This window comes from Pteropus alecto, unplaced genomic scaffold (genome assembly GCF_000325575.1).
Source record: "Pteropus alecto unplaced genomic scaffold, ASM32557v1 scaffold68, whole genome shotgun sequence".
Taxonomy (NCBI): domain Eukaryota; kingdom Metazoa; phylum Chordata; class Mammalia; order Chiroptera; family Pteropodidae; genus Pteropus; species Pteropus alecto.
In genome coordinates, this window is record NW_006441386.1 from 9,343,229 (window position 1) to 9,367,865 (window position 24,637).

At 47.7% G+C, this 24,637-nt stretch overlaps 3 protein-coding genes and 1 long non-coding RNA gene across 5 annotated transcripts in view; 1 reads left to right on the forward strand and 3 right to left on the reverse strand.

Annotated features, from left to right (window-relative positions):
• Nucleotides 1-2,375, reverse strand: part of AP4M1 (adaptor related protein complex 4 subunit mu 1) — a 4,059-nt gene extending 1,684 nt beyond the window's left edge. Inside the window, exons 1-11 of the mRNA XM_006918642.3 lie at nt 2,240-2,375; nt 2,046-2,134; nt 1,555-1,661; nt 1,378-1,474; nt 1,151-1,261; nt 987-1,067; nt 709-771; nt 543-609; nt 384-437; nt 132-238; nt 1-35 (exon numbers count right to left, since the gene is read on the reverse strand). Coding sequence (XP_006918704.1) covers nt 1-35; nt 132-238; nt 384-437; nt 543-609; nt 709-771; nt 987-1,067; nt 1,151-1,261; nt 1,378-1,474; nt 1,555-1,661; nt 2,046-2,134; nt 2,240-2,297 — 869 coding nt within the window. The 5' untranslated portion in view covers nt 2,298-2,375. The remainder of the gene's footprint in view (nt 36-131; nt 239-383; nt 438-542; nt 610-708; nt 772-986; nt 1,068-1,150; nt 1,262-1,377; nt 1,475-1,554; nt 1,662-2,045; nt 2,135-2,239) is intronic.
• Nucleotides 2,074-10,081, forward strand: MCM7 (minichromosome maintenance complex component 7). 2 transcript variants are annotated; one of them, XM_006918639.2, is made up of 15 exons: nt 2,074-2,739; nt 3,896-3,975; nt 4,309-4,473; nt 4,645-4,769; nt 4,844-5,024; nt 5,345-5,482; nt 5,795-5,944; nt 6,139-6,253; nt 6,331-6,462; nt 6,701-6,784; nt 7,073-7,466; nt 7,741-7,824; nt 8,468-8,636; nt 9,402-9,511; nt 9,702-10,081. In XM_006918639.2, the coding sequence occupies exons 1-15, from the start codon at nt 2,709-2,711 to the stop codon at nt 9,901-9,903; spliced, it is 2,160 nt and encodes a 719-aa protein (XP_006918701.1). In that variant the 5' UTR covers nt 2,074-2,708; the 3' UTR covers nt 9,904-10,081. The 2 variants fall into 2 exon arrangements, with proteins under 2 accessions (XP_006918701.1, XP_024907310.1); XM_025051542.1 differs by lacking the exon at nt 2,074-2,739 and adding an exon at nt 3,248-3,266.
• Nucleotides 10,082-10,670: 589 nt separating this feature from the next.
• Nucleotides 10,671-13,661, reverse strand: COPS6 (COP9 signalosome subunit 6). The gene is made up of 10 exons (XM_006918638.3): nt 13,544-13,661; nt 13,196-13,321; nt 12,857-12,988; nt 12,442-12,530; nt 12,281-12,343; nt 11,911-11,958; nt 11,720-11,834; nt 11,526-11,618; nt 11,328-11,428; nt 10,671-11,190 (listed from the first exon to the last, which is right to left on the reverse strand). Exons 1-10 carry the CDS (start codon nt 13,608-13,610, stop codon nt 11,050-11,052), a joined length of 975 nt encoding a protein of 324 aa, XP_006918700.1. The 5' UTR covers nt 13,611-13,661; the 3' UTR covers nt 10,671-11,049.
• Nucleotides 13,662-23,599: 9,938 nt separating this feature from the next.
• The window catches only part of LOC112485233, a 3,122-nt gene continuing 2,084 nt past the window's right edge, over nt 23,600-24,637 (reverse strand). Inside the window, exon 2 of the long non-coding RNA XR_003048377.1 lies at nt 23,600-23,930. This is a non-coding gene — a long non-coding RNA (uncharacterized LOC112485233). The remainder of the gene's footprint in view (nt 23,931-24,637) is intronic.

Here is a 24,637-nt window from a genome sequence, read left to right on the forward strand (position 1 = left end):
AGGTCATCTGAGAGTTGGTACCGCATCACAGTCAGCTAAGACCAGGGAGGAAGATCAGTTTGGTCCCCTCACACCTGAACTGCCTCCCTTCCCCCTGGCAAATGGAATATGCTAGGCCAGCCCATCCTGACCTCGCCCTGAGGTGGTTGCAAACGGAGGATTCGATGAGACTCGAATTCATCCAGGTGCACTGAGCTGTGAAATGAGACCTCATCCACCCGAATTCCTGGCCCATAACCTGGAAAAACAGAAAGACGACTCTCCTAAACCATATTTTAAGAGAAAAGGGCAAGGGTGGAGTGGCGTGAAGATCTACCTCTAATTTCCATGAAACCTATGGCAGTGACCTATATCTAGGAGAAGAAAACCCACTTTTTCCTCACCTCTTAGTTCTGACTTTCCCACACAAAATTCTTCTGTCAAGCCAATGCGCATCTCTGTCAGAAGGAAGGACATCAGAAAAGTCCACCAAATACCACCATTTACACCACCAAGGAGCCTGTCCCAAACCCAACCGTGGGCTCGACCTGCAAACTTCTCACCACAACCACTGGGAAGAAAGCTCTTGAGTCGGATCTCTCCCTGCACATCCACCTTCAGCAGCGATCCCTGAGAGTGGCCATAAGGTTAATAATGCCCAAAGGCAACCTCCCAACATTTCCCAGATACCGTCTGTCCTCAGCTCCAAGTCTGGGGGCCCAAACTTACATTAGATGCTATCAGTACAGACAGTCTCTCGACTACGTCCAAAAATACTTCGTTCTTTTGGCTCTGAGAAAGACAGAGGATTTGGGTAGTGGGAGACTGAACAGCCTACGTTCTAAAGTGGACGGGACAGTGGCAGCTAGGACCCTGGGGTGGGGACATGAGGTAAGGGAAGGGACTGGATTATCCATGTCTAAGGGAGGTGGAAAGATATGCCACCTCTGGACTCTGGATTCCCAGAAAAAGATCAGAGGGTTTGAACCTCTTGATCTCTCCCTCACCTGATCAGAGCGGCTGGACAGGACTGGGCGGCTGGCTGCACTGCTGGGGGCCACTTTGCTCTGTTGCGTCTCAGCCCCAAACTGGAAAGCACCCAAAGCCATCAGTCCTCAGGTCTGACACTCCCTACCACCCTTCTCCATCCTAATCCTCTTCCTCCACTGACCAAGCCAACACTGCTGAGGTCAAAGAGGCTGAAGGGCTTGCTGACCACGGCCTCAGTCTGGATGAAGTTCCTCAGCATCTCCGTGGATGTGGTCTGTATGTAGCCATAGTCCTAGGGACAAAGGAAGGGAGTCTTTGGGTGGGCAGTGGAGGGAAGGGATGAAAAAGGAGTGGACTTAGCTTCCCAACCAAGGAACAGAGACAATGAGGAAAATCTTTGGACCTTACCAGCACTTCATCCAGGAGTTCATAGACAAGAGCCACATTGTGGGAGATGGTCGCCTCTCCCAGAGAACCACAGTAGTCGCCCAGGAGAGTGGCTAAGCTGAGGAAAAAGAATGGACTGTGCATCTCCTCCTCCTCTCTGAACCCCCAAGCCCAGCTGCCCAGCCCTGCCCTCCTTACCGACTGAGCAGCTCTAGGAGGGTGAAAGGAGAAATGTTTTCTGAAGTTGTAGCCACCAAATAGAGGCCACTGTGTCTGATGTGAATAAAATGACGATCATCGTGGTGCTGAGACAAAGGGCGAGGGAAAAAGCATCAGGAAGACAGTTGTGCTGAAGGGCCCATGAGACTTGGCCTGGTATCTTGATTCCCCTGCTTCCTCGCAGTGGGACTTACGACGAACCAGAAACCTCCCTCGGGCCCGGCTTCCCAAAGTGTTAAGTGGAATTAATAATAGTTGCTACCCCAGAGGTGCTGAGGATTGAGACATGCGAGGAGCTGTGCGTGCTACATTGTTAGCAATCAACAAACTTTCGTTAATATTTGCAGGAATGTACACCCTCCCCCGGCCCCGCCCAAGGGAAAGCTCTCAAGGAAGCAGCCCGAGGAGGGAGGAGGCGCTCCCCTACCCGAGATGGTCCTGAATACTACTCCCACCCCCCGTGTGGTTACCATAACAACTGGGGACTCCTCTCCGGGCAGTCCTGTCAGCTTCCGGTAGAAGAGCTCAGCCACATCCCGGCCGCCACTGTCCCCACGGACTATCGGGTTGAAGGGCAGCTAAGGAGTCGGCAACACAGGCTGGCTCTGGGACACAACTTCCACCCAGCCTCTCCCCACCCCATGGACCCGCGGGTCAAGGATACAGTCCTTGTAGATGAGTGGGTCTCCCTTGGAGGACAGAATGAAGAACTGGGAAATCATGGCCGTTCTGGAGGGTAGACAAGGAGACAGCAAAAATTGGGCGTGCCCCTCCCAGCGGGCCTGGAACAAAAGGACGCGCCTGGGCTGGCCCTTTAAGAACGATTTTCCTCGGACGCGGGAAACCCGGCGCTCGCCCCGCCTCGCCAAACCTGTTCCTCCCTACACAAGCGCTGCTATCCCGTCATTCAGCCCAGGCTCGCCCGGTGATTGGCTAAGACCGGAAACCCGCGGGGAATGGGAGGGCGAAGGACATCCTCTCTGATTGGCCCGCACGCAGCGGCGTAAGTCACGTGTTGGGCGACGTTTCGCGCCAATTTCGGTTGGTCAGCCGCAGTCCGCCTCGCGGGCGTTCGCTGCTACCGAGTGAGCGCTTTGAGCCCGCCAACTGCTGCGGCGCGAATCTCGGCAGCAATGGCACTTAGGGACTACGCGCTCGAGAAAGGTGAGGGTCTGCAAGACTGGGAGAGGTCCTGCGCGGGAAGCTTCCCGGCAAAAACCTGTTGGTATGAGCTGGGGTCCCGGGGTGGCCGGCACGCAGGCCAGAGCCCAGGTCTGGAGGCGGCGGGGCTGAGGCGGACTGCCTGGGAGGTGCGCAGAACACCACGGTCTGAGAAGAGCTAGTAATCGAGTCCGGGAAAGGAGTGGGTGTCGTGGTGGTGGGGGGGACGGGTAGCCAAGTGGGGGCCTCTAGTGGGGAGGGTCACGCCCAGCAGGAAACCCTGTATAAGGTTCAGGGTCAGGTACCCCCTGACCCGCCTTCCGCGCTCTTAAGCTCCGGGTGCCCGCGTCCTGCGACGCGCCGAAGCCCTGGGGGCGGGGAGCCCGCGCCGCTGCGCGCGAGGATTGGCCATTTTAGGCCAACCTTCAAGCGGAAGTGAAGGCGGACGGAAGTTGCGCGATGCCTTCGGAGGGAGTGTCGTGTGTAAACAGTGTCCTTCCGCGCGGTGGCCTTGGAGAGAGCTACTGAGGGTGGGGGTGTACCTGGGAATTGCAGGTTTTAGTGGGAGGCAGAGAGACGAGGTAGCGGGGTGGGACGAAGTGGCTCTAGATGAGCCGGCCAATCGCCGGACGGGCTCCAGCCCTAGGCGGAGGAATCCTGGGCAGTGAGGCGGCCGCATCTGGGCCCATGTGCTTCTTTGTTTACTAAAAGCGGAAGCAGTGGCGGGAGAGGGGGTGGGGTAAAGGATGGGCCTGGTGGCAAAGATTTAGGGGACCGAAAGAAAAGGGGAATCATACGCCTGGAAGAAAAGCTGAGAACTTTGAGACCTGAGTGTGATGCTGGGAGTGGGGGAGGCCTTTGGGAAAGGGAATTGAGATTTCTACCTAAAGCAGAGTCTGGAATTCCCCTGGGGGTGGAGGTCGTGGGGAACACTGAACTGGTAGGAGCTCCTAATTCTTCTCTAGGTAAAAACAGATTTGTGAAGAGGAGTTTCGCCCATTCTGGATAGTATTATGCGGGGTTATTTAAATAGTCACAAGTAGTTAATGTAAGTGTTTTAAATGAAAGTGCCTTTCTTAGCTTTTTATCAGAGGAATTTGCAGGAAAGTGTCTGAAAGAAAAGAAAGTTGATTCTCATGGTTTTACATTTATTTTATAGAAAAGGTGAAGAAGTTTCTACAAGAGTATTATCAGGATGATGAGTTTGGCAAGAAGCAGTTCAAGTATGGGAACCAATTGGTAAGTCTAAGATTAGATAGAGGGAATAGGATGGTTACTTAAGGAACTGTAAGAGGTGGATTTGCTTATTTCAGCAAGTACATTTATCTGTGATATGTTTAGCGTTGTATTTGCTACGTGAATATAACTTTACATTTATGATAATTAAGGTATTTTTAAGAGTTGAGAGGCCTTCTTTTGGGAGCTGAGAAGTGAATATGCTCTCTCTCACACTGCTTTTTGTCCCCTGTGGAAGCCTGTATGCTGAGCTCACAGAAATGGTTCCTTACATGTGAACACTAGTGAGCATAGTAAACTTGGCTCTGAGGTGTTGCTAACTCTTCCCTACCCTAGGTTCAACTGGCTCATCGGGAGCAAGTGGCAGTGTACATAGACCTAGATGATGTGGCCGAGGAGGACCCTGAGTTGGTGGACTCAATTTGTGAGAACACCAAGCGCTATGCAAAGCTCTTTGCTGATACTGTACAAGAGCTGTTGCCTCAGTACAAGGAGAGAGAGGTGAGTGTTTGCAGGAAAATGCAGGACAAGAAACTTAGATTTCTGTCAGGAAGCTTTTCAGATGCCGATGTTTTCTGAGCTGGCAGGAAGCAGGGCAATGATTTCTGCCTGATGTCCTTTAAGCTCCATCCTGCTACTCATTTTTTCCATCTTTCTCCCTCTGCCTGTTAGGTGGTAAATAAAGATGTTCTGGATGTTTACATTGAGCACCGGCTGATGATGGAGCAGCGGAGCCGGGACCCTGGTGCAGCCCGAAGCCCCCAGAACCAGTATCCTCCTGAACTCATGCGTAGATTGTGAGTGGTCTCAGTGGAGAAAGGTATGGGAATTTGTTCTCCAGGACCTTACTAATGACTGTTTTCTCCCTTAGTGAGCTGTACTTTCAAGGCCCAAGTAGTAACAAGCCTCGTGTGATCCGGGAAGTACGGGCTGATTCTGTGGGGAAGTTGGTAACTGTGCGTGGAATCGTCACTCGTGTCTCTGAAGTCAAACCCAGAATGGTGGTGGCCACTTACACTTGTGACCAGTGTGGGGCAGAGACCTACCAGCCGGTATGTATGGAGCAAGGAACAGGAACACATTTCCTTCTCTTAGTGGTTTATGTAAGGTTTTTCCCTGCTGATGTTTATCTGCCGTTTTCTGTCTGTTGTAAAATACATCTATGTGTTCATTTTTCATCCTTTTTCTGGTACGTAGTAGTCTTTCTATCCATCTGTGTTACTGGTGCTTACCAGTGTTGACCCAGAATAGCTCAAGATGTTCTTGACAGTTCCATGGTGTCTATCTTAATGGAGAGGAAATGTGATTCAAATGACTGACTCTAAGGGGCTCATTTCCTTCTGATTTTCTTTGGTGCTTTCTCACATTCTAGATCCAGTCTCCCACTTTCATGCCTCTGATCATGTGCCCAAGCCAGGAGTGCCAAACCAACCGCTCAGGAGGGCGACTATATCTGCAGACTCGTGGCTCTAAATTCATCAAGTTTCAGGAGATGAAGATGCAAGAACATGTAAGTTCGGGGTATGTTGCCCAGGGAAGCTGGAGCTTGGGCAATCTATTTGAATACTGTAGTCACTCATGGATTAGGAAAAAAATGAAAGAACTGAAGCAGAGAAGTCACTTAGAACAGGAGGGAGATTTGACTGGAACTTTCTGATTGAGCTAGGAAGAGGTAAAGGAGATCTCCACTTCCCTTCTCCTGTTGGCTTGTCTGAGACTGAGCAGGTTGAGAAGTAGAAGAGTGGGATACCTAGTTCCTTGGGGTGGAGGGAGGGGATCTCATGTTCTTTTCTCCTTGTCTGTGCATTCTTATCCCCTATAGAGTGACCAAGTACCAGTGGGAAATATCCCTCGTAGCATCACAGTGTTGGTAGAAGGAGAGAACACCCGGATTGCCCAGCCTGGGGACCATGTCAGTGTCACTGGTATCTTCTTGCCAATCTTGCGCTCTGGGTTCCGACAGGTGGTACAGGTAAGAAAGGGAGTTCGAAATGAGGAAGGAATGTTTCCTTTCCCTCCTTGTTGGCCCACTCTCACTGTGCCCACAAAACTTATCAGCAGCAAAGCAAAATAGAACAAAGGGTGTTGCTGGAAACTCCTGAGGGAATTACATGGATGAGCAAGTTAAAGGCACTTTGTTCACATTTTGGTCTTTTCCTGTTCAAGGGTTTACTCTCGGAAACTTACCTGGAAGCTCATCGGATTGTGAAGATGAATAAGAGTGAAGATGATGAATCTGGGGCTGGAGAGCTGAGCAGAGAGGAGCTGAGGCATATTGCAGGTGAAGGGACCAGGGGGAGATCAGGAATGTGAATTTCTTCCTAGCACTTTTTTCCCTAATTTTTACTTTTTCTGTAGAGGAGGATTTCTATGAAAAGCTGGCAGCCTCCATCGCCCCAGAGATATATGGGCATGAAGATGTAAAGAAGGCACTGCTGCTCCTGTTGGTGGGAGGTGTGGACCAGTCTCCTCGAGGCATGAAAATCAGGGGTAAGAGGAAGGAGAGGCTCAGGATAAAGGCAGGCCTTTGGGGAGAGGGATGACAAGAATTAGTCTCTTTAGGTGACAAACTAGATGAGTTGGTATCTTAAATTTATAGGCACAGGGAGGAATCAGAGGAAATAATGCTGGGTATTGGGGCAGGGGCAGACCTCAAAAATATTTTTTTGTTGTGAACAACTTCCATTGAAAGAATATTCTGTCACAAATGGGCTTCCTTCCCTTCTAGGCAACATCAACATCTGCCTGATGGGGGATCCTGGTGTGGCTAAGTCTCAGCTCCTGTCTTACATTGATCGTCTGGCCCCCCGCAGTGAGTAATTTTTGGACCCTGGGAGAGGTAAATGTAGAAGACTAGGGATAGGATCACCATGTTTATTCTTTCTTGAAGATTTGGAAGGTGGGGAAGGGTTGGAGAAGGGAGATGTTGCCAGTGCCAGCACCCCACAGGAAGGCCTGGGTGGTAGGTATAGTAGTTCAGTGCAAGCCTCACCTCACTGTACCCCTTACTGGTATTCTTTGACTTATTCTTCTTTCTTGTTCCCTTTTCTCTTTCTAAATATGTCTGCTTATTTTCTCTCTTCCTGACTCTGCCATTTAGGCCAGTACACAACAGGCCGAGGCTCCTCTGGAGTGGGGCTTACAGCAGCTGTGTTGAGAGACTCTGTGACTGGAGAACTGACCTTAGAGGGTGGGGCCCTCGTACTGGCTGACCAGGGTGTATGCTGCATTGATGAGTTTGACAAGATGGCTGAGGCCGACCGCACAGCCATCCACGAGGTCATGGAGCAGCAGACCATCTCCATTGCTAAGGCAGGCATTCTAACTACACTTAATGCCCGCTGCTCCATCCTGGCTGCCGCCAACCCTGCATATGGGCGCTACAACCCTCGCCGCAGCCTGGAGCAGAACATACAGCTTCCTGCTGCACTCCTCTCCCGATTTGATCTCCTCTGGCTGATCCAGGACCGGCCCGACCGAGACAATGACCTACGGTGAATGAAGCTCAACACTCAAGGAGACATCCCTTAGGAATGATCTGGAGGGAGGGAGGAGAAATTGGAAAGCCCTCAGATTCTCTGCTCGTGGATACTGGTCCACAGTTCTTAGGGAAATGGTGGGTCAGGGCTGAAACACTGAGGATTTCCTGGAAAACTTTGTCCCTGCCAGGCTGAGGAGATGGTGGAGCTGAGGGCAGAAGGTATAGAGTTGGGGCACAGGGTGCGTAGCACCAAAAAGAGTGTTCCTCTTTGCCTCCACTATTCCCAGGTTGGCCCAGCATATCACCTACGTGCACCAGCACAGCCGGCAGCCTCCCGCCCAGTTTGAACCTTTGGACATGAAGCTTATGAGGTAGGAGAGAGCTGGGTAAGGACAGGTGTGCTCTACCAGTCCCCATATGGGGGCAGCATCTTGGCCCATGTGTGTGTCTTGAAAAGCTTTCAGTCTTAGGGTGTGTATATTTTACCACTGCCCTGCCCCTTTCTATGTCTTGGGTCTAGATACCCGCCAGGCTGACCATGTAACAAGCATCAGAACCAACCTTTCATACCACCAGCCTGTCTGGTGAGGCAGGTTCAGATTTTAGGCAAAGCTAGGTCCTGCTCCGTGGGTACTTGTCATTTTCTCCAGAAGTCTGTGTGAGGGCTCCCAGTGATCCCTCCAGTTTTTCTTCTGTTATTTGTCCTCTTTAAACAATTATCTCAATGGAAACAATACATTTCTGCTCTCTTTAGCCATCTCATAACATTCAGAGGAGGGGACTTGACCATTTCTAGTGACAGATTTATCTTCCACATAGTTGGAAATAATTTGAAAAGTACCATTCTATCAGTGATAGTCAAGCCACATAAGTAATTAATCACTTTTTTTTACTTAAAATTGTCCTCCTGCTTCCCCCCTCCCCCAAGAATTTTCTCAAATGGGAAACAGGCAGAAAAAACATACTCTCCTCATGTCCCTTTTTTTTTTTTGCTTTTCCACTAACGTCTCACAGACGTTACATAGCTGTGTGCCGAGAGAAGCAACCCACAGTGCCAGAGTCTCTGGCCGACTATATCACAGCAGCATATGTGGAGATGAGGCGAGAGGCTTGGGCTAGTAAGGATGCCACCTATACTTCTGCCCGGACGCTACTGGCTATCCTACGACTGTCCACAGCCCTGGTGAGTGGCCAGTGACTATTCTGCTGGAGGGTGGTCTGTTTTGGCTTAGTGGGCAGCCTGCTTAAATATTCTCTCTTGCCTCCTCCCTCCCACTCAGGCCCTGCTGGGGCTAAAGTGCTGACAGTGCAGATAGTGATCCTCTCCGTGCTACCGCACTGTGGGTACTTGCTGCTCCAGCAGGGCACACACAGCATCCATGGAGGGAAAGGCCTTCTTGCTTCTCAAACTTCACTGCGTGGGTAGGTGGGTGGGTGTGGTGAATTTCACTCCCTAAGTCCTAGATCCTGTGCTAGAAACCTTCATTTCTGTCCTCACATCTTGGACTTTAGTCCTGGGGGCTCCAAAGTGCTGTTCGTGCAGGTAGTGTGATTACCTGACCTACTGCTGAGCTAGCACTTCCCGAGCCCCAGGGACACAACCTCTCTGCCAATTGCCTTCTAGGCTGAGCTCCCCAAGCTCCATCTGTCATGGTGGGGAGCCCAGTGGAGTTCAGAAGGTTCTGGTCTCCCTCACAGGACAGCTGAACACCGGGACTGGCCAGTGTTGAGAGGCGGAGACTTGGGCAATTGCTGGACGCTGCCCTGGGCATTGCACTTGTCTCGGTCTGACAGTGCCGGCCCCACACTGCGGATGTTTGCAGGGGAGGGTAGGGGGGTTTTGAGAGTAGGCAACACATGGGTTGCCCAACCTTAAAGCTGGAACAAAGGGGTTCTCTGACTCCCACTCCCCTCCTCCCGTTCCCATCTCTCCCTACCTTCCCCTTAGGCACGTCTGCGAATGGTAGACACAGTGGAGAAGGAAGATGTGAATGAAGCCATAAGGTTAATGGAAATGTCAAAGGACTCACTTCTGGGTGACAAAGGACAAACAACTAGGTGAGTGGTTTAATGAAAGAAGAAATCAGGAGTTACCCTAACTTTTTTGAGCAGACTACTTATTCTTGTGGCTTCTGCAACCACATGTATGACAATGGCATTAGAATTCTAATACTGATCACTGTTCTCTGACATGTCAGGTACTTTCGTCTGTACTTTGACTTTACACACCTACACTTATTTCCTTCAGGACCCAGAGACCAGCAGATGTCATATTCGCCACTGTCCGTGAGTTGGTCTCAGAGAGCCGAAGTGTCCGGTTTTCCGAGGCAGAGCAGCGCTGCATATCTCGTGGCTTCACACCTGCCCAATTCCAGGCAGCTCTAGATGAGTATGAGGAGTTAAACGTCTGGCAGGTCAATACTGCCCGGACACGGATCACTTTTGTCTAATTTCAACCAACTTGAGACACTGGGGTCAACTCTGCTAAACTTCCCCTCCTTCCCTTAAAGATCTTTCAAGACCGCCCCCTTTTTCCTGATCTGCCCTTGTTTTATTCCTTTTGCTAATAAAGTGTTTGTAGATCGCTGCCTTCTATTAAAACAGGGTATTGTCCATTTTCTAGATGCATATCTTGTTTTCTTTATGCTTATCTTTTTTCATCCACTCAGTAAACATGCTGATAAAATAATCCACTTTACCTGTTAAGTACCAAAACAGACAGCAGTGAGGAATGAGAATTCCACTATGCAGAGACTACACTGGATCTCCATTCTCATTCTCTGCCTGTTTTTACTTTCCTTTGGAGTTAAACTCATACTGGGTTTACAACTGTGTACCTCTCAGGTTCTGCAGATAGTCACCAGTACAAAATAGCCACCAGTACAAAACCCTCCATGCAGACATCTCCTTACTCCTACGTCCCTAGTCCCCAGGTACCATTTGAAAATCAAGGTCCTGGAGAGAGGCACGGAAACATAACGCCCAGTACAAGAAATTGCGTAGGATTATCCCCATGTTTACACCACCTGGCCTCTAAACTGGACACTAGTTCCTAGAACTGAGGTGCCTGATGGGTTAGTGTAGCAACCACTACCTAAACATTAGCAATAACAGAAATATCTCGGTACCCCTATGATCAAGGCTTTCAGTTGTCTCATAGAACTGTGCTTAATATCCCTCTAACTCCCATTGGTTTTGTGTAAAAAACAGTTGAAAGTAGTCATTTCTCTGTTTAAAAACTGAAGAGCAGAACAGAGATTGCTTAGGTGGAAGCAGACAGCCTCCAGCTCAATATACACAGTCCGCCTGACCAGACAATGGGGTTGCTTCAGGCGGCAATGAGTTTCAAATCACTGAAAGGTGTCCATAAGAGCTGATACAATGAGACTCATGCCTCTGAGCAAGGCTGGAACCAAGGGTCTCCTTTAAGATCTAAGCTGAAAAACCTGTGGTGCCTAACAGAGGACAGAGCCACTGGAAGGGGTGCTGAGGGGCTGCTCCCCTTTTATTAATGACAGGCTTCTCTAAGGGGAGTGTAACACCCCTCCCATCTGGGACAGTTCTGACCCCTATGCATCATCTCTTCAAGTACCCTCTCAGAAGAAGAGACCCCGCATCCGCCTGCCGATGCCTTGTCGATCATAGAGGACGTTGAACTTGTTCACAAACTGGTTCATGGTGTTGCACGTTTTGGTGATGGTGCCAAGGTAGGCCATGAGCCCCACATCATTGCATTGCTGGGAGGGAACAGAAAGAAAAGTTCCCCAAGGGATCTGGGTACCTCATAGCATGCCCAGGGAACAGCTGAGTCCCACTCCTGCATGCAGAAATGACAGCATAAGCCCCACCTCCCCATCCTGGGCTTTATACTCACATCATAAAAGTCTGTCTTGAACTTGTCTGTACTGAGTACTGGGAGACAGTGACACAGAGCATAGGCCTCCCGCAGGATCTCATGGTTAAAGGGAACCTCTCCTAAAAGCACAAAAATAGGCTGCATTAATGAGGATGCTGTCACTTCCCCAGTAAGGAGAGGAAAAGTGGTACAAGTGCCAGGGAGACCCCATCCTACCTGCTTCAGAGGCTTTGACATACTCCAAGATGAGCTTGACGCGGCTGTGCAGCATCTTGATGGCACTGTGCTGTGCTATCAGGTGTTCAGCCACTGCAGGGGAACAGGGACAGGCCACGGTTGAGAAGGCTTGTAGCCATACCTTCCACCACACCCCCGCCCCCTTCCAAGGACACTCTTCCAGCTTCCATTACCAGTGGAGTTCTCTCCACTGCCTGTTGCTGTCATTCGGGCCACATGGTCCACACCAATACGTTCCGCTTCCTCTGTGGCCAGAGTGTAGGTCAGCTCAGCAAACAGCATTGTGGCCTATGGGGCACATAGGGAGAGTCAAAAGCAGGTAATACCAGTGGCAGGATCTGAGGGTTAAAGAGTAGGACATTACCTCTCCATTGATTATATCGATAACAGATTCGAAAACGCTTACAGGAAGCTGTAAAGAAAAGATGGAGAACAGCTCTTATAAACTTCAAGAATACATAAACCTATACTATGTGCCAGAAACTGGGCTTGGCCCTATCACATTAGACTTTTCTCATCTAATAAACCCAATGAAGGAGGAATTATCCCCATTTTACACATGAGGAAAATGAAGGTTAGGGGTTAAATGATTAACTCAAAGTCATATAGCTGGTAAGTGGCAGAAAGAAGATTCAATTCAGTAGAGATGTCATACAGTAAAAGCAGGGGATGAGGATGAGAGGTAAGCATGATAGAGAAGCATAACAAATGGGCATGGGGTCAGTGTTACTCACATCTGTGTGCTTGGTCATAGGGTTCAACTTAAGAAAGAGGGGGCTCTCAATTATCTCACACACCTGGAAGAGGGGGACGATGGACACGAGTGTCAAAGCCCATATTCTTCCCCTCATCCTCAATTCTCTGTCCCAGTATGCACATGTGTGAGCATGTATACCTGCTTATGGACGTGGATGTCGGAGGGGTCAGGCGGCCCCCCTGTGGTATACCAACCCAGAAACTCGAGCTCCTTGAATACCTGTTTAACTGGAGAGGAGAAGGCCAGAGCACAAAGTATTTATTTAAACCATCCTTCCTTAATTTGAAGCACCTGGTGTTTATTTTCACCAGCTTCTCCCTAACTCCCTCAAATCCCAGCTCAATTTACAATAATTAATCGTTCTCGCCTCTCTCAGCTTTTACTTTCTTTGGGTGGATTACCTAAATGTGTTCTTTTTCTGAGATCTCTAAACTCTCTCTTCACATTTCCACCATTCTCATCCCATGGCCTGTTTCTTTCTAACCCTCTCCATCTTCCCCCACTCTTGCTTTTTTTCTCCCACTCCTCTCGCCCACTTCTATTCCCCTCTCACACTGCTCCTCCTTGGTGTAATAATATTCCTTGTCAATGATAATCTTCTCTTCCACGGTGTGTGACAGCAGCTCAAAGGAGTTCATCACCTCGATATTTCGGCCCTCCTGCTTCCCGATCAGAGCCCCAATCACTGGGGGAAGAGATAGACATACAAGAGGTGAGGGTAAGGAATCCCGAAACCTCCCTAATTACAGCACGACGGTCTGAGGTCAGTGTGAACCAGGTACTGGGAAAACGGTGATTGGGCCGAGGGGGAACTGGCTTCAGGAAAGGAAAGACCGCTGTTTGGTGGAAGTGACCAAGAAGAGGAGGTTGCAGAATTAGGCCGAACACTTACCCTGCATAGGCCTCCCCTCCTGGGAGCGCATGCGAATCCAATGGTCTGAGATGTTGAGAATGACAAGGGGATGAAGAGCAACTGAAACACTCCCAGTCACTCCAGAGGCCATCACGCTGGGGACTACTATATGTGGGAGAAAAGGAGAGTGGGTGAGAGTCCGGGCCCCATGTCCTTCCCAGGAGATGAGAGTGGGAGATGGCAGAGCCTGGGCCATGCATCCCTCCCGCACGTTATCCCAGGGAGCGACGTTGCAGCCGCCCTCCTGACTTCGCCCAGTATTCAGAAAGGCGGCCTTGATACACCCCGAAGGCTGCCTGTGGAAGCTGCCCCCGCGAGGCCCGTTACCTGCTGCATCCACCTCCATCCCACTGCTTCCCCCTGTCCCGTTCGCCGCAACCGCCGCCGCCGCCATTTTCCCCGCGCCCGCCGGCCTCGGCCCCGCCCCCGCCCCCCCTCTCGGCTTCCGTCCGGCAGCGGCGCATGAGCAGTGTCTCACTGGCGCTCGCAGGCGCTGGGCCGCGGCGGCCTTTTCCTCCTGGCTTTGGCTAGCAGTCCTCGGGACGAAGGCAGCCCGAGTCCCGCACGGCCCTGAAGCCGACAGGTTTGCGTAGACCCTGACCCTGTCTCTCGCCTGCGGCTGGTCTTGAAGAAATTACTTACCTCCGCCCCGCCCCAACCTTTCATCTTCGTCAGTAAAATTGGATTAAGACTGCCTAGTTCCCAAGTCTGTTGCAGACTGAATCAAATGCCATGTTACTACCCTCAGAATAAAATCCAAGCTGCTGACTGCGGCCTACAAGGCCCTGCATGATTCGGGCCGCTGCCTATCAGCCGGCCCTGGCTTTTACTGTTAAACCCCTTTGTCCCCATATTTCAGCGACACTAGTCCTCATCTCTTTCTTTCACAGGCCTCACTCACTTCCACATAAGGGCTTTCTGTTGTGTTCATCATTGTAACCCCTTTGACCAACACGGTATCTGACACTTGGGCAACTAGGTAATTTTCGATTAAATGGATGCATAGTTTGGTGTGGAGCTTGGCCTTGAGGGGCTCTGTCTGCACGTTCTATCTTTCCTCCTTACAAATAATGGTATTACCAACAGTTCTAGGAACATCCCTAGCGTTTTCTAACCCCTTTCACCCTCCTTGTACTCTCCAACTCCATGAGTTCCATGAGTCTCACCTCTGGCAAAGAAACCACTCCAACCTTCTCCCCACTTTTACACGCAAGCAAGTTGTGTACACTGCCTTTACTCCCTCTCCTGCTGCCCCAGCATGTCTAGCTGGCTCTTTGAATATGTGTCTGTACCCCAACCACTTTCTAGTGTAAGCACTAGAAAGCAGGTAGAGAGACCTGTTTATTGACCCTGAGGAGCCTACTCTGATGCCCAGAATTAGCAGGTACCAGGATGTGTTTTCTAGTGATAATGGTGACTTATGTGAATTAAGTGATTTCTCCATTTAATAACCTGGATAAAGGGAAATTGAAGGGCCAGCAAAGCTCAAAGAAAGGGGCCTGAGAAATCTTGTAGGGAGAGAGGTCTTCTGGCCAAGGGAAAGTAAAGAAAGAGTTTATCTCATTCTAATCCCCAGTGGAAAAAACCTCCCAGCTAACTGGAGACAGTTATGGAAGAAAAGCATGTATGCCATTTAAGGAAAAATTAGGTGAGAAAAATGTATCTCTTTTACATGATAGGAGGCTTCAAAAGAGTATAATGCTTCTCAGCTTGAAGGCTAAAATAAAGACAAGATAAAAATTATTCTGGGGTTAATAAAGTTGACAATTCATGTTGCTGTTTCACACACTAAAGTATTCCTTTGTCTTTTTGTTGTTTCAAATGCCTTTGAAACACTGCTCAGGTAATTATACAACTCATAAAGCAGTGGTTATTGTGAAATTCAAGGATAATTTTGAAATTGAATCAGTTGATTATACATGCTTTGGAAATAAACTCATGGAGCATTTTTTTTTTCTTGAGATTTTTTTTTTATAGTTTATTTGAGCTAAAGTGACGACATATACCGAAGAGCAAGATCTCAAATGATTCCTCACTGAGAAGTCCCTTGAAGTATATTGTATTTTTTTTAAAAAAAGAAAAAACTACCAAGAAAAACTCAAGTTGAAATTATGTTAAGACAACCATCCCACCATTCTCTTCCTACCTTCTAACAAAACTAAACATGATGCATCAGCTTGTTGTTTTGTTAACTTTTTCTTCCACAGGGTGGAGGTGACTGGGCTGGTGGGGAATATCTGCTCAGAGAGTGTAAAAAAGAAATACTGAGGACTGAAGTGAAGCACTCCAAGAAAGAACCCAGACTGGGTCACCGATTGCTGTGAGTCTGTGGTATTGTCAAGAAATTCTACTCTTTTGGGTTAATGGTTAGCTAGCTATCCATCATTCATTTACTTAATAGATATTTAGGCATGCCTACTGTACAGCAGGCACACTTCCAAATGTTGAGGATACAGCACTGAACAAAACCAAGTTCTGATTTCGTGAAGCTTACACTCTACTCATAAGAAACACAATAAGCACACATCAGGATATTAAGAGAGATTGGAGGGGTGGTATTTTACATGGAAGAGAAGGCTTGAATTGAGTAAGGAAGCAAAGCATGAGGATACCTGGAAGAAGAGTATTCCAAACAGAAGGAACAAGTGCAAAGGTCTTTGGGCAGGAGACTGCTTTGTGTGTTCCGGGAATAATGAGAAAGTCAATAACTGGAGCTGAGTGAGTGAGGGAAATGAAATCAGAGAGGTAACAGGGTCAGACCATGTGAGGCTTCATGAGCCATTATAAAGACTTTGACTTTCAGTCTGAACAGAGGCACGGCATGGTTTGACTCAAGGCTGTAAAGGGTTACCCAGGCTGATGCATGAAGGTTAGGCAATAGGGAGCATAGAATCATGGAAAACTGGAGCTACTGTCTTAATCCAGAAGAAAGATGACCACAGCTTGGATCTGGGCAGTAGAGGTAGAGGTGGGAGTGGACTCAGACTTACAGCTATCTATATGTCCTATAGCACATTAGAAAAAGAGTCCCTAGCATGGCGACTATAGTAAATAATACTGTATTACATATTTTAAAGTTGCTAAGAGAGTAAGTTTTAGAAGTTCTCAAAAAAAGAAAAGGAAAGAAAGTCCCTTCTGGAGCTCAGGCTGGGTTTCAGTCCCCACTTGCCCCTTCACCCAGCTGCCCTGGACAGGGCACAACCTGCAAGTCCTGTTTGAATCCCGGATACATTTCGAAAGTAGAGTCAGTAGGATATACTGACTCAAGGATATCCGGGCCTCAGGAGAAGCACATGCATTTATATTAGTTTGAAACAAGGTTGTGCTGGTCTATATGTTGGAATGCATATGGAATTGAGAGAGGTTTTCACATTGAGGAGTTTCAGGACTGGCAAACCCAGTGAGGGTCAGGTTGCCAGCCATAGTTGCTGTCTAACTCGGACAGACCGTGGAATGGGCTTGCCAGTCTGGGGTGGTGCTAGATCTAGATGACAAAGAGAGCATTAAGTGATCCTCCCGCCTCTCTGCACCTCCTGGTCTAAGGTGTCTTCTCTCCAGGTGCTGGGTTATTGCTTTCCTTCCATGGCCACAAAATTGGTGTGTCACATCCCAGTAGCTATAACTTCTCTTTTTCTCCAATTATTCCCTAATTTGCATCCAGACCTTTTCTTGGGAAGGGTCAGATGGGAGTGAAATAGGGCATTTTTACAAAATTTGCAAAGACCCATTATACCCTCCACCTTGATGCACGTATTCATTTCCTACTGTCATTTCTAGCTTTTGGAGCTATATTTCTTGCATTGCTTGGCTCATAGGCTCTTCTTCATTTTCAAATTCAGTCTTTTTAGCAGCATCTTCATATATCTCTCTTTGTTCCTCTGTTCCCATCATCACATTGCCTTCTGCAGTAAAAACTCTCCTTACTACCCTCTTACAAAGACACCTGAGATTACATTCAGTGCCCACTGTGATAATCCAGGATAATTTTCCCATCTGAAGATTCTTAACTTAATCATATCTGCAAAACTCCTTTTGCCATATAAAGTAACAGTCACAAGTTTCAAGGATTAAGACCCAGATACCTTTGGGGCTATTGTTCAGCCTGCCACAGCATCTGTGGGCCACTGTAAGGGAGTTGGAGAGCAATGTCCTCAATCAAATAATCTAGAACCAATCTATCAAGAGAATCCTGATGGCTGGACCAGAATTAAGTTGGCATTCCCTAGGCCCCCTTGTGACTTGGCTGTAACCAGAAGGTCTACCAACAAGGATGGCCTAGGGTAGCCATTGGGGGTAAGGGTCGAAGAAGTGTCATTCCAAGAAATAGTGAGGGAAGAATCTTTCATTTTCAAATAAGTCTAGAGAACTCCCTACTCCTTTCATCCTTGTCAGTACCCAAAAGATGGCTGACCAAGAGGAGACGAATGCTTTTGGGGGATGGCCACACTCAGTAACCAGGCTGCCCTTCTTATGTGTATGGATCAGAAGGAAGTGAAGGAGGCAGAGCTGATTTGGGAGGAGGCCATTTCAGTGCTTGGCAACCATATGATGCCCGTGGTAGGGAGTACCAAATATCCATCCAATACCTTGACTCTTGGTCCATTATTGGGTGGCTTTTGTGACAAAGGGCACGCCAGTGTCAGATTGTTGATGGTCTGCAAAGCCTAAAACATGACAGTAGCAGCCACCCAATGGACCCAATCAGGTTTCACCTTAGCTAAGCCACCAATGAAACAATCCCAGGCATTTAGAGGAACCTCTGAGACTTGAGGGCCCCACTGATCCACATCTTTGCTTCAAGTAGTTTCTCTCAAAGTAGTAGCTGCCACCTTTTCATGTAAAACTTCTCTAGGGCCAGGCTGACTGCGCTCTTTAAAACGCCATTTCTATTTGACTAGAGAGGCCTTTTAGGCTCTTACCATGTTGTTAATCATGAGGTTCAACTTGATTCCCCTTAAAAGGAGGCTATCGGGCTGAGAATTACAAAGCCTCCTGGGTCTAGAGTTCTCCAGCAGCAGGTGTACCTGCCGGCTACGTCTGGCAGGTGACAATGTTGAACTGAGAAATGGCTTCTCTGCAAATACTGGCAGCTTGAGTTTTTAAGTAAAGCTGTGATTTCCTGTTTTCCGTTCCCCATTCTTTATTGTTTCTGCTGGACTGTTCTGGAGGGAAAGGGGAGGGGGGGTTGGGAAATGATCTGCGTGTCTCACTCTCATCCTCTACATATAGCAGCCCCTGAATGGGAAAATTCCTCTAATATTTAAAGGACTGGAAAAGTGCAGGCACATAGCCCATCAATTCCTACTACATTTTCAAGTGTAGAAGCAGCAAAGACATTGGGCCCCACACAAAATCACTTTAGCTTCACTTTTCCACTGCAAACCTTGTCCAAACCGCATCAGTTGAATTTGGGCACGTCTCCCCTTATAGGAGCAAAGACCAAGAAATGTAACAAATGTTTGTCAGGGACTACGACAAGCATCAGGAGACCACCCTCATCCTGCTGGCTGAAAGCACAGGGAAGAAGGAGAATTAGCCTGCAGGGTTTGGTGGAGGCAGCAGAGGGAAAACTTAATTGTCAGGCTTTTTCCTTCGTTGGCTTCACACTCCAGAATTAGCACCCACAATCTAGTACTGCCGCCTCCCTCCTTTGATGTCTTATAGTTGCCCCAGACCAGGGAACCCTTTCTTTCTGCACCGATACATATTGCTGCATTTAATCCTGCAATTTTTAGCACCTCGGCCACCCGCGTGCCCAGCCCTTGGGTTGTCAGCCCAGTCCAGAGGACACACAGGCCACTGGCTTATGCAACACTGGCCAAAGCTGACTGTATAGACACACCCTTGCCTTACACAGAGGGTGGATGTCCCATAAAGCCACCTATGACTACTCCTTCCAAACCCAGCTAAATGAAAACTAGTGGCTTTGTTATTGGGGTGGGGCTGGACAGGCCTCCTGAGTCAGTTGCTTTTCGCAGTGCCCCATGTGGTAAGAGGAGTGGATGTATTGGCCAGAGGCAGCTCACAGAATCCCTGTTCCAGGTGCTGGCTTCCCGCAGTTCCTCTAACCCACAATGGGCTAGTCATCTAGGGGCAGTCCACATCTTGTGTGGGCACTTTCTCCATCTAAACCACCACCATAACCACCATCTCCCCTCTCCCTTCTCTCTCTCTCATGCACACGCACACACACATGCCACCCGTACATAAGCATGCATGCACATATGAGACAGCACTAAGAGTCATAAGGTGTTCATTCTTCACTTAGGCCTGGAGGTGGCCAGAAGAGTTTAACCTGTACATAAATTAATATTAATTTTCTAATTGATTAAGGCTGGGGGGGAGGCGGGGAACAAAGGTAAATTGGTCCATGTGTCTCTCCCCTAGGAGCTACAATCTAGAAAAAGAGAGTTGTGTTTGGCTGTTGTAGGAACTAGTAGACCCTGAGCCAATTACAGCTCACTGAGGGTCAAAAAATTAATATCTCTTCTTGTCTTCCATGTCCCTCATCCTGGGCATTTAATCAGTTGCCAAATGCTCTTGTGTTTAGCTCTACGAAATCTCCCATACCATTCTCTCCCTCTCTATTTCTGACAATACCCTAAAAACTACTAGGCCATCATGAATGCCACAGAGGTCTCTGCTCACCTGTAACTCATCCGAGCAGCCAGGCTGGGGCACCTGGTAGGATCCCCATTCTTCACAACCTTGACCCCTAACTCTCACCCTGCTTCCTCTTTAACAGAAAATCCAGGCTCTCTGGTATGATTTACCTCAACTTCCTGTCCCTAATCTAACCTGGAAGGTATATATATCTATATCTATCACCTTGCTGTAGTAGAGGATGAAACTTACCTGTAGTCTCATTGGAACAGCTTATAGGAGCCAGTCATGACTCAATGGCTACAGGCATGCCTATAGAATGAGCAATAGCAGTGGAGACATATGGATGGGACAAAAGCCAAGTGGTAGCCACTGGGAGATGACCTGCCAGGTGCAGGTGCAGTGGGAGAGAGACTGGGCTTCAGCCCAGCCACAGCTGCACATACACAGGACGTGCCATCACAGGGGCTTTAGCTATTTATCCAAAATTGAAAATTTCATTTGCATAATATTCATATGAGTTTGGGCTACAGCTGAAAATAACTATCTGACAAGTGAGTTGCCATCACCTGCCAGCCCACCCAGAGCACAGCACTCACATCCCAGCTGAGGCCTTCCTGCCCTGTGGTCACCAATGGGAACTACTGGATATAAAAGTGCATTCTCTCCTTTCTTCTAGCCTCAGGGAAGCCTTCATTTCAGACTAGAATGTGTGGCTGAGACCCTACCTGTACCTCCAGATGTATCCTGGGTCCTGTGTGCATTCTCCTGAGTAAGCAGAGGGTGCTTGTACACAGTAAGGAGAACAGATCAGAATCACAGAGAAAGCTGGGTCCGATCACTTATAGAGTAGCTGCTTCCCTTGCAGTTCCATGAGCCCAAACTCTGATTTATATCAAGCCTTTGGAGTCATGAGCTCTCTGTGGCCCTACACCTCCCCCACCCCCACTTTCTACCATTTAGTCTGGAGGAACTAAATTATATGCACTTGAGAGGCACTGGATTGCTGAGCTAATTCCTTGACACCAGGGCACCAGAAACATCAACCTCAGATTACTGAGCAAGAAGCACTTATGCTGTGATGCCCCAAAGCTGCTGTTACCATGGGGATGTGTGTTGTAAAGATCCAAAGAAATTAGCACAGCAGGTTTGACCGAAAGATAAGGATTAAGTGGCCCCTTTTATTCACATCACTCAGAGAATGCCATCCCCATACAGAATCTTAGGGCACTTGGTTTGAATATGAAAGAGAACTATAGAACCACACAACCATTTCCAATAACAACTAAAACAAGCTGGAGTGTTCCTCTAATTCAGTTTTGGATCCAGGTGTGTCCCAGATCGCAATGCTCACGCACACAGAGCTGAAATAGAAGGACATCTGGATGTCCCATCTATCTCTCTCTGTACCTTTAGCCTGCTCCCTCTCTATAAGTCGGAGATTTCTGAGTACTTAGATGCATGTCCTCTTGGGTCCTATATTGGGATGTCAGACAGGAGAGGCCAGGTGATGGGAAGAAACTTGCCTAGTGGTGGGGGTTCCAGAGCACAAGGCTTGCCTCTGAGCTGGCCTTGGGGCTACACAGAGTCTCACCCTCAGGGCTACAGCTCTTAAGGCCAGCTGCAATGTGTCATTCAGTGAAGGCAGCTCCCAATCAAATGGGTTTAAATGGACAGCTCTTTTTTCCCCTACATCCAGGGTGCTAGACTGCCCTGGGGTGGTAGAGATGGGGTAGCTTCCATGTCAGTTGTCTCTTAGACATGGGCCTGCAGCTTGGCCTAGGGTGGCTAAGGAACATGTTTGAATCATTTTCACAGGAGGCGCAAACTGCATGAACAACGACATTATTCCCAAAGCCATGCAGTGTGGAGTGTGTTTGTTGAAGCTGGTGATTAGCTTCGGCAGTTACCTGTGGAGCCAAGGTGCCCTTCCCCATCTTCAACAGTTTGAGGGAAGATGGCCAACCTAAACTAAGTTCAGGTGGGGAGCTTTTCGCCCTAACCCAGTGGTTCTCATCTGGGGGTGAATTATCCTTTAGAGATTATTCAGTACTGTCTGAAGACATTTTTGGTTGTCACAAAAATGTGGATGTCAGAGAACGTACTATGCACAGGACAGCACTCCATAACAAAGAATTATCCAGCCCCAAATCTCAGCATCAGCCCTTCACACACACACACACACACACACACACACACACACACACCCTTCGCAGGGCTCAAGCTGGCTTAGGAGGTTAGGAGGTTAGGAGGCCTGGAGAGGATCAGACTAGTGTTTGCCACCTCATAGTATCCTGTCCCCTCTTCCTCCTTTCTCCAGTGGTCCTGTCTTTCTTCAGTCCTTCTAGGTTCATTTCAGAGGCCCAGTGCCCTTTCTTGCCACTGAGACCTTGATAGGTCTCCCTAACTTGGGACCATCTCAGGAAGCAGGGAAGGATAGGGGTTCAGGGCTTCTTATGCAAACTGACCCACTTTTTCCTCCTGTGACTAGCTCCATAGGACAATGGAGCTTTTGCTAAACCACAGACAAAGGGAGCCCACATTGACACAACTCAGGGAGAGCACTCCAGGGCCTTTAATAGAACAAAGACCAATAATTCATGAGAATTTTCTCTTGCTAAAAACAAGTGATAACAAAGTTTTTAAATTTTTTCTTTGGAAATATCCCTGAAGAATTGAAAGCAGGGACTTGTACACCAGTGCTCACAGCAGCATTATTAGCATTAGTCAAAAAGTAGAAACGACAACTCAAATGTCCATTGAAGGATGAATGGACAAACAAAAGGTGGTATATCCATACAAAGGAATCTTATTCAGCCTTAAAAAAGGAGGAAATTCTGACATATGCTGCATAGATAAATCTTGAGGACATTATGCTAAATGAAATAAGCCAGTCACAAAAGGACAGATACTATATGATTCTACTTTTGTGGGATACTTAAGAGTAGTCAAATTGAGACAGAAAGCAGAATGGTGGTTGTTAGAGGCTGTGTGGAGGAATGAATGAGGAATTGTTTCTTGAATAGTTTCTGGTTGGGAAGATGAAAAAGTTCTGGAGATGAAGGTCCTCATGGTTGCATAACCATGTGAATGTACTTAATGCCACTGGACTGTGCACTTAAAAATGGATAAAGTGGGAAATTTTGTTATGTCTATTTTACTTCAATAAAAAATTATTTAAAAAATCTCTCTTAGGCATGCACAGGAGCAGGCTGTGGACGTTGGTCCAGTGCTGTGGATAGGCTGTGGACCATCAGTGGGTCTAGTAGATCGTTAGGGCTACAGACTTTATTGGAAATTAACCAGTTTTTCACTTATGTTCCATGTCTGATCTAGAATCCTCATTGCAGTTTGGAGTGGCATCTCCTGTTACTTCCAACCCTTCATATTTCCTCAAATTTCCATGTCTTTCTTTCATGACCTTGGTAAATGTTTACTTTTTTGTGATCCTTATGAAGTTTTCTCAATTAAACTATGACAAATTTTTTTCTCTTAATCTCTTTTAGGGCCAGTTTGGTAGGAGATCATACATATATACACACACATGATGGTGTATTGGACATAAAGAATTCCATGAAGATTCACTTGCTCATTTGTCAGTCATTGAACAGTTGTTATTGAATCCCTGCTAAGTGTCAGGTAATGTTCTAGATTCCGGAGGATTACAGTGGTAAATAAGACAACGCCCCTGCTCTCAGGGACTCTAGTGGTTGTTGGGGGAGGGAAAATACTGGTAATGAAAAAGTAGATGGATACACAAAATAATTTCAGGCACTTAGATTGTAATTTTTTTTAACAATACACAGGTCTTTTATTTTTTTACACTTATCATGCCATGAATTTATAGGAAATGGGTTCCAGCAGCTCAGGCTCTTTCCATTGGTTCTCACAAAGTTTGCTTCTCTGGGCGGAGCAGTCTGGCGCTTCAGTTGAACCCAGGTACCTTTCTCTTTGGCTTCCTTCTTTTTTTGATCAATTTCCATCACACATTTCAGGAAGTTATCTTGGCTCTCAGAGTGCTTAATATGCTCGATGTTATTGGAGAGTGGGGATCCTCTTCTGGCATGTTGTCCAGGTTCTTGATGTCTCGAACAAAGAATTGAGTAAGACACTGAAGTACAGCAGAAAAGAATAGTTTTATTGGAAAGGCAAGTAAAACAACAGTACACTTCCAGACGTGGGAGCGGGCCTGAGCAAGAGAAGCGTAGCTCAAAAGGCCTGGTAACAAAGCCTTTGGGGTTTTTATCCCTATTTGCTGTGGGTGGTTACTTTTGTTAAGTAATCAATCAATCAATCAATCAATCAAGTAATCAAGTAATCAATCAATCACGGTGGGCTTCCTTGATTGACAGAACTAAGATCGACAGGACTCAGTGATTCATCATTTGCTTTCTGTGCATGTTCGTTCCCAGAATTCAGTCTGTTATAATGATATTAATGAACTTCAGGCATGTGCATCATATTATAATGATGATATAATGAGGCTCAGGTGAATTGAAGGTCATTGGGTCTTCATTGTGCAGGGGCAAGTGACAGGCTTAAACTGGTACCTAATTCTCTGCTCACTTGTTTCTATTAGTTACTTTTAGCCTAAAAATGCCTTCTGGCTTGCTTAATTGTGGGCGGATTAAGACGGATCCCTTCTAGGATAGGATGACCTCAGTGTCTTTGCAGGGAGACCCGAAGCCCCCTAACTACCTTTCTTGCCTATCTCTTTTCTAAGAGCCATGAACTCCCTTATTATTAGTATGGATGTTGAGGGACTCGAGGTCTCTTCTGTATCTGCTTCTTGCTGAGAAGGGTCATTGTCCCTGCCTA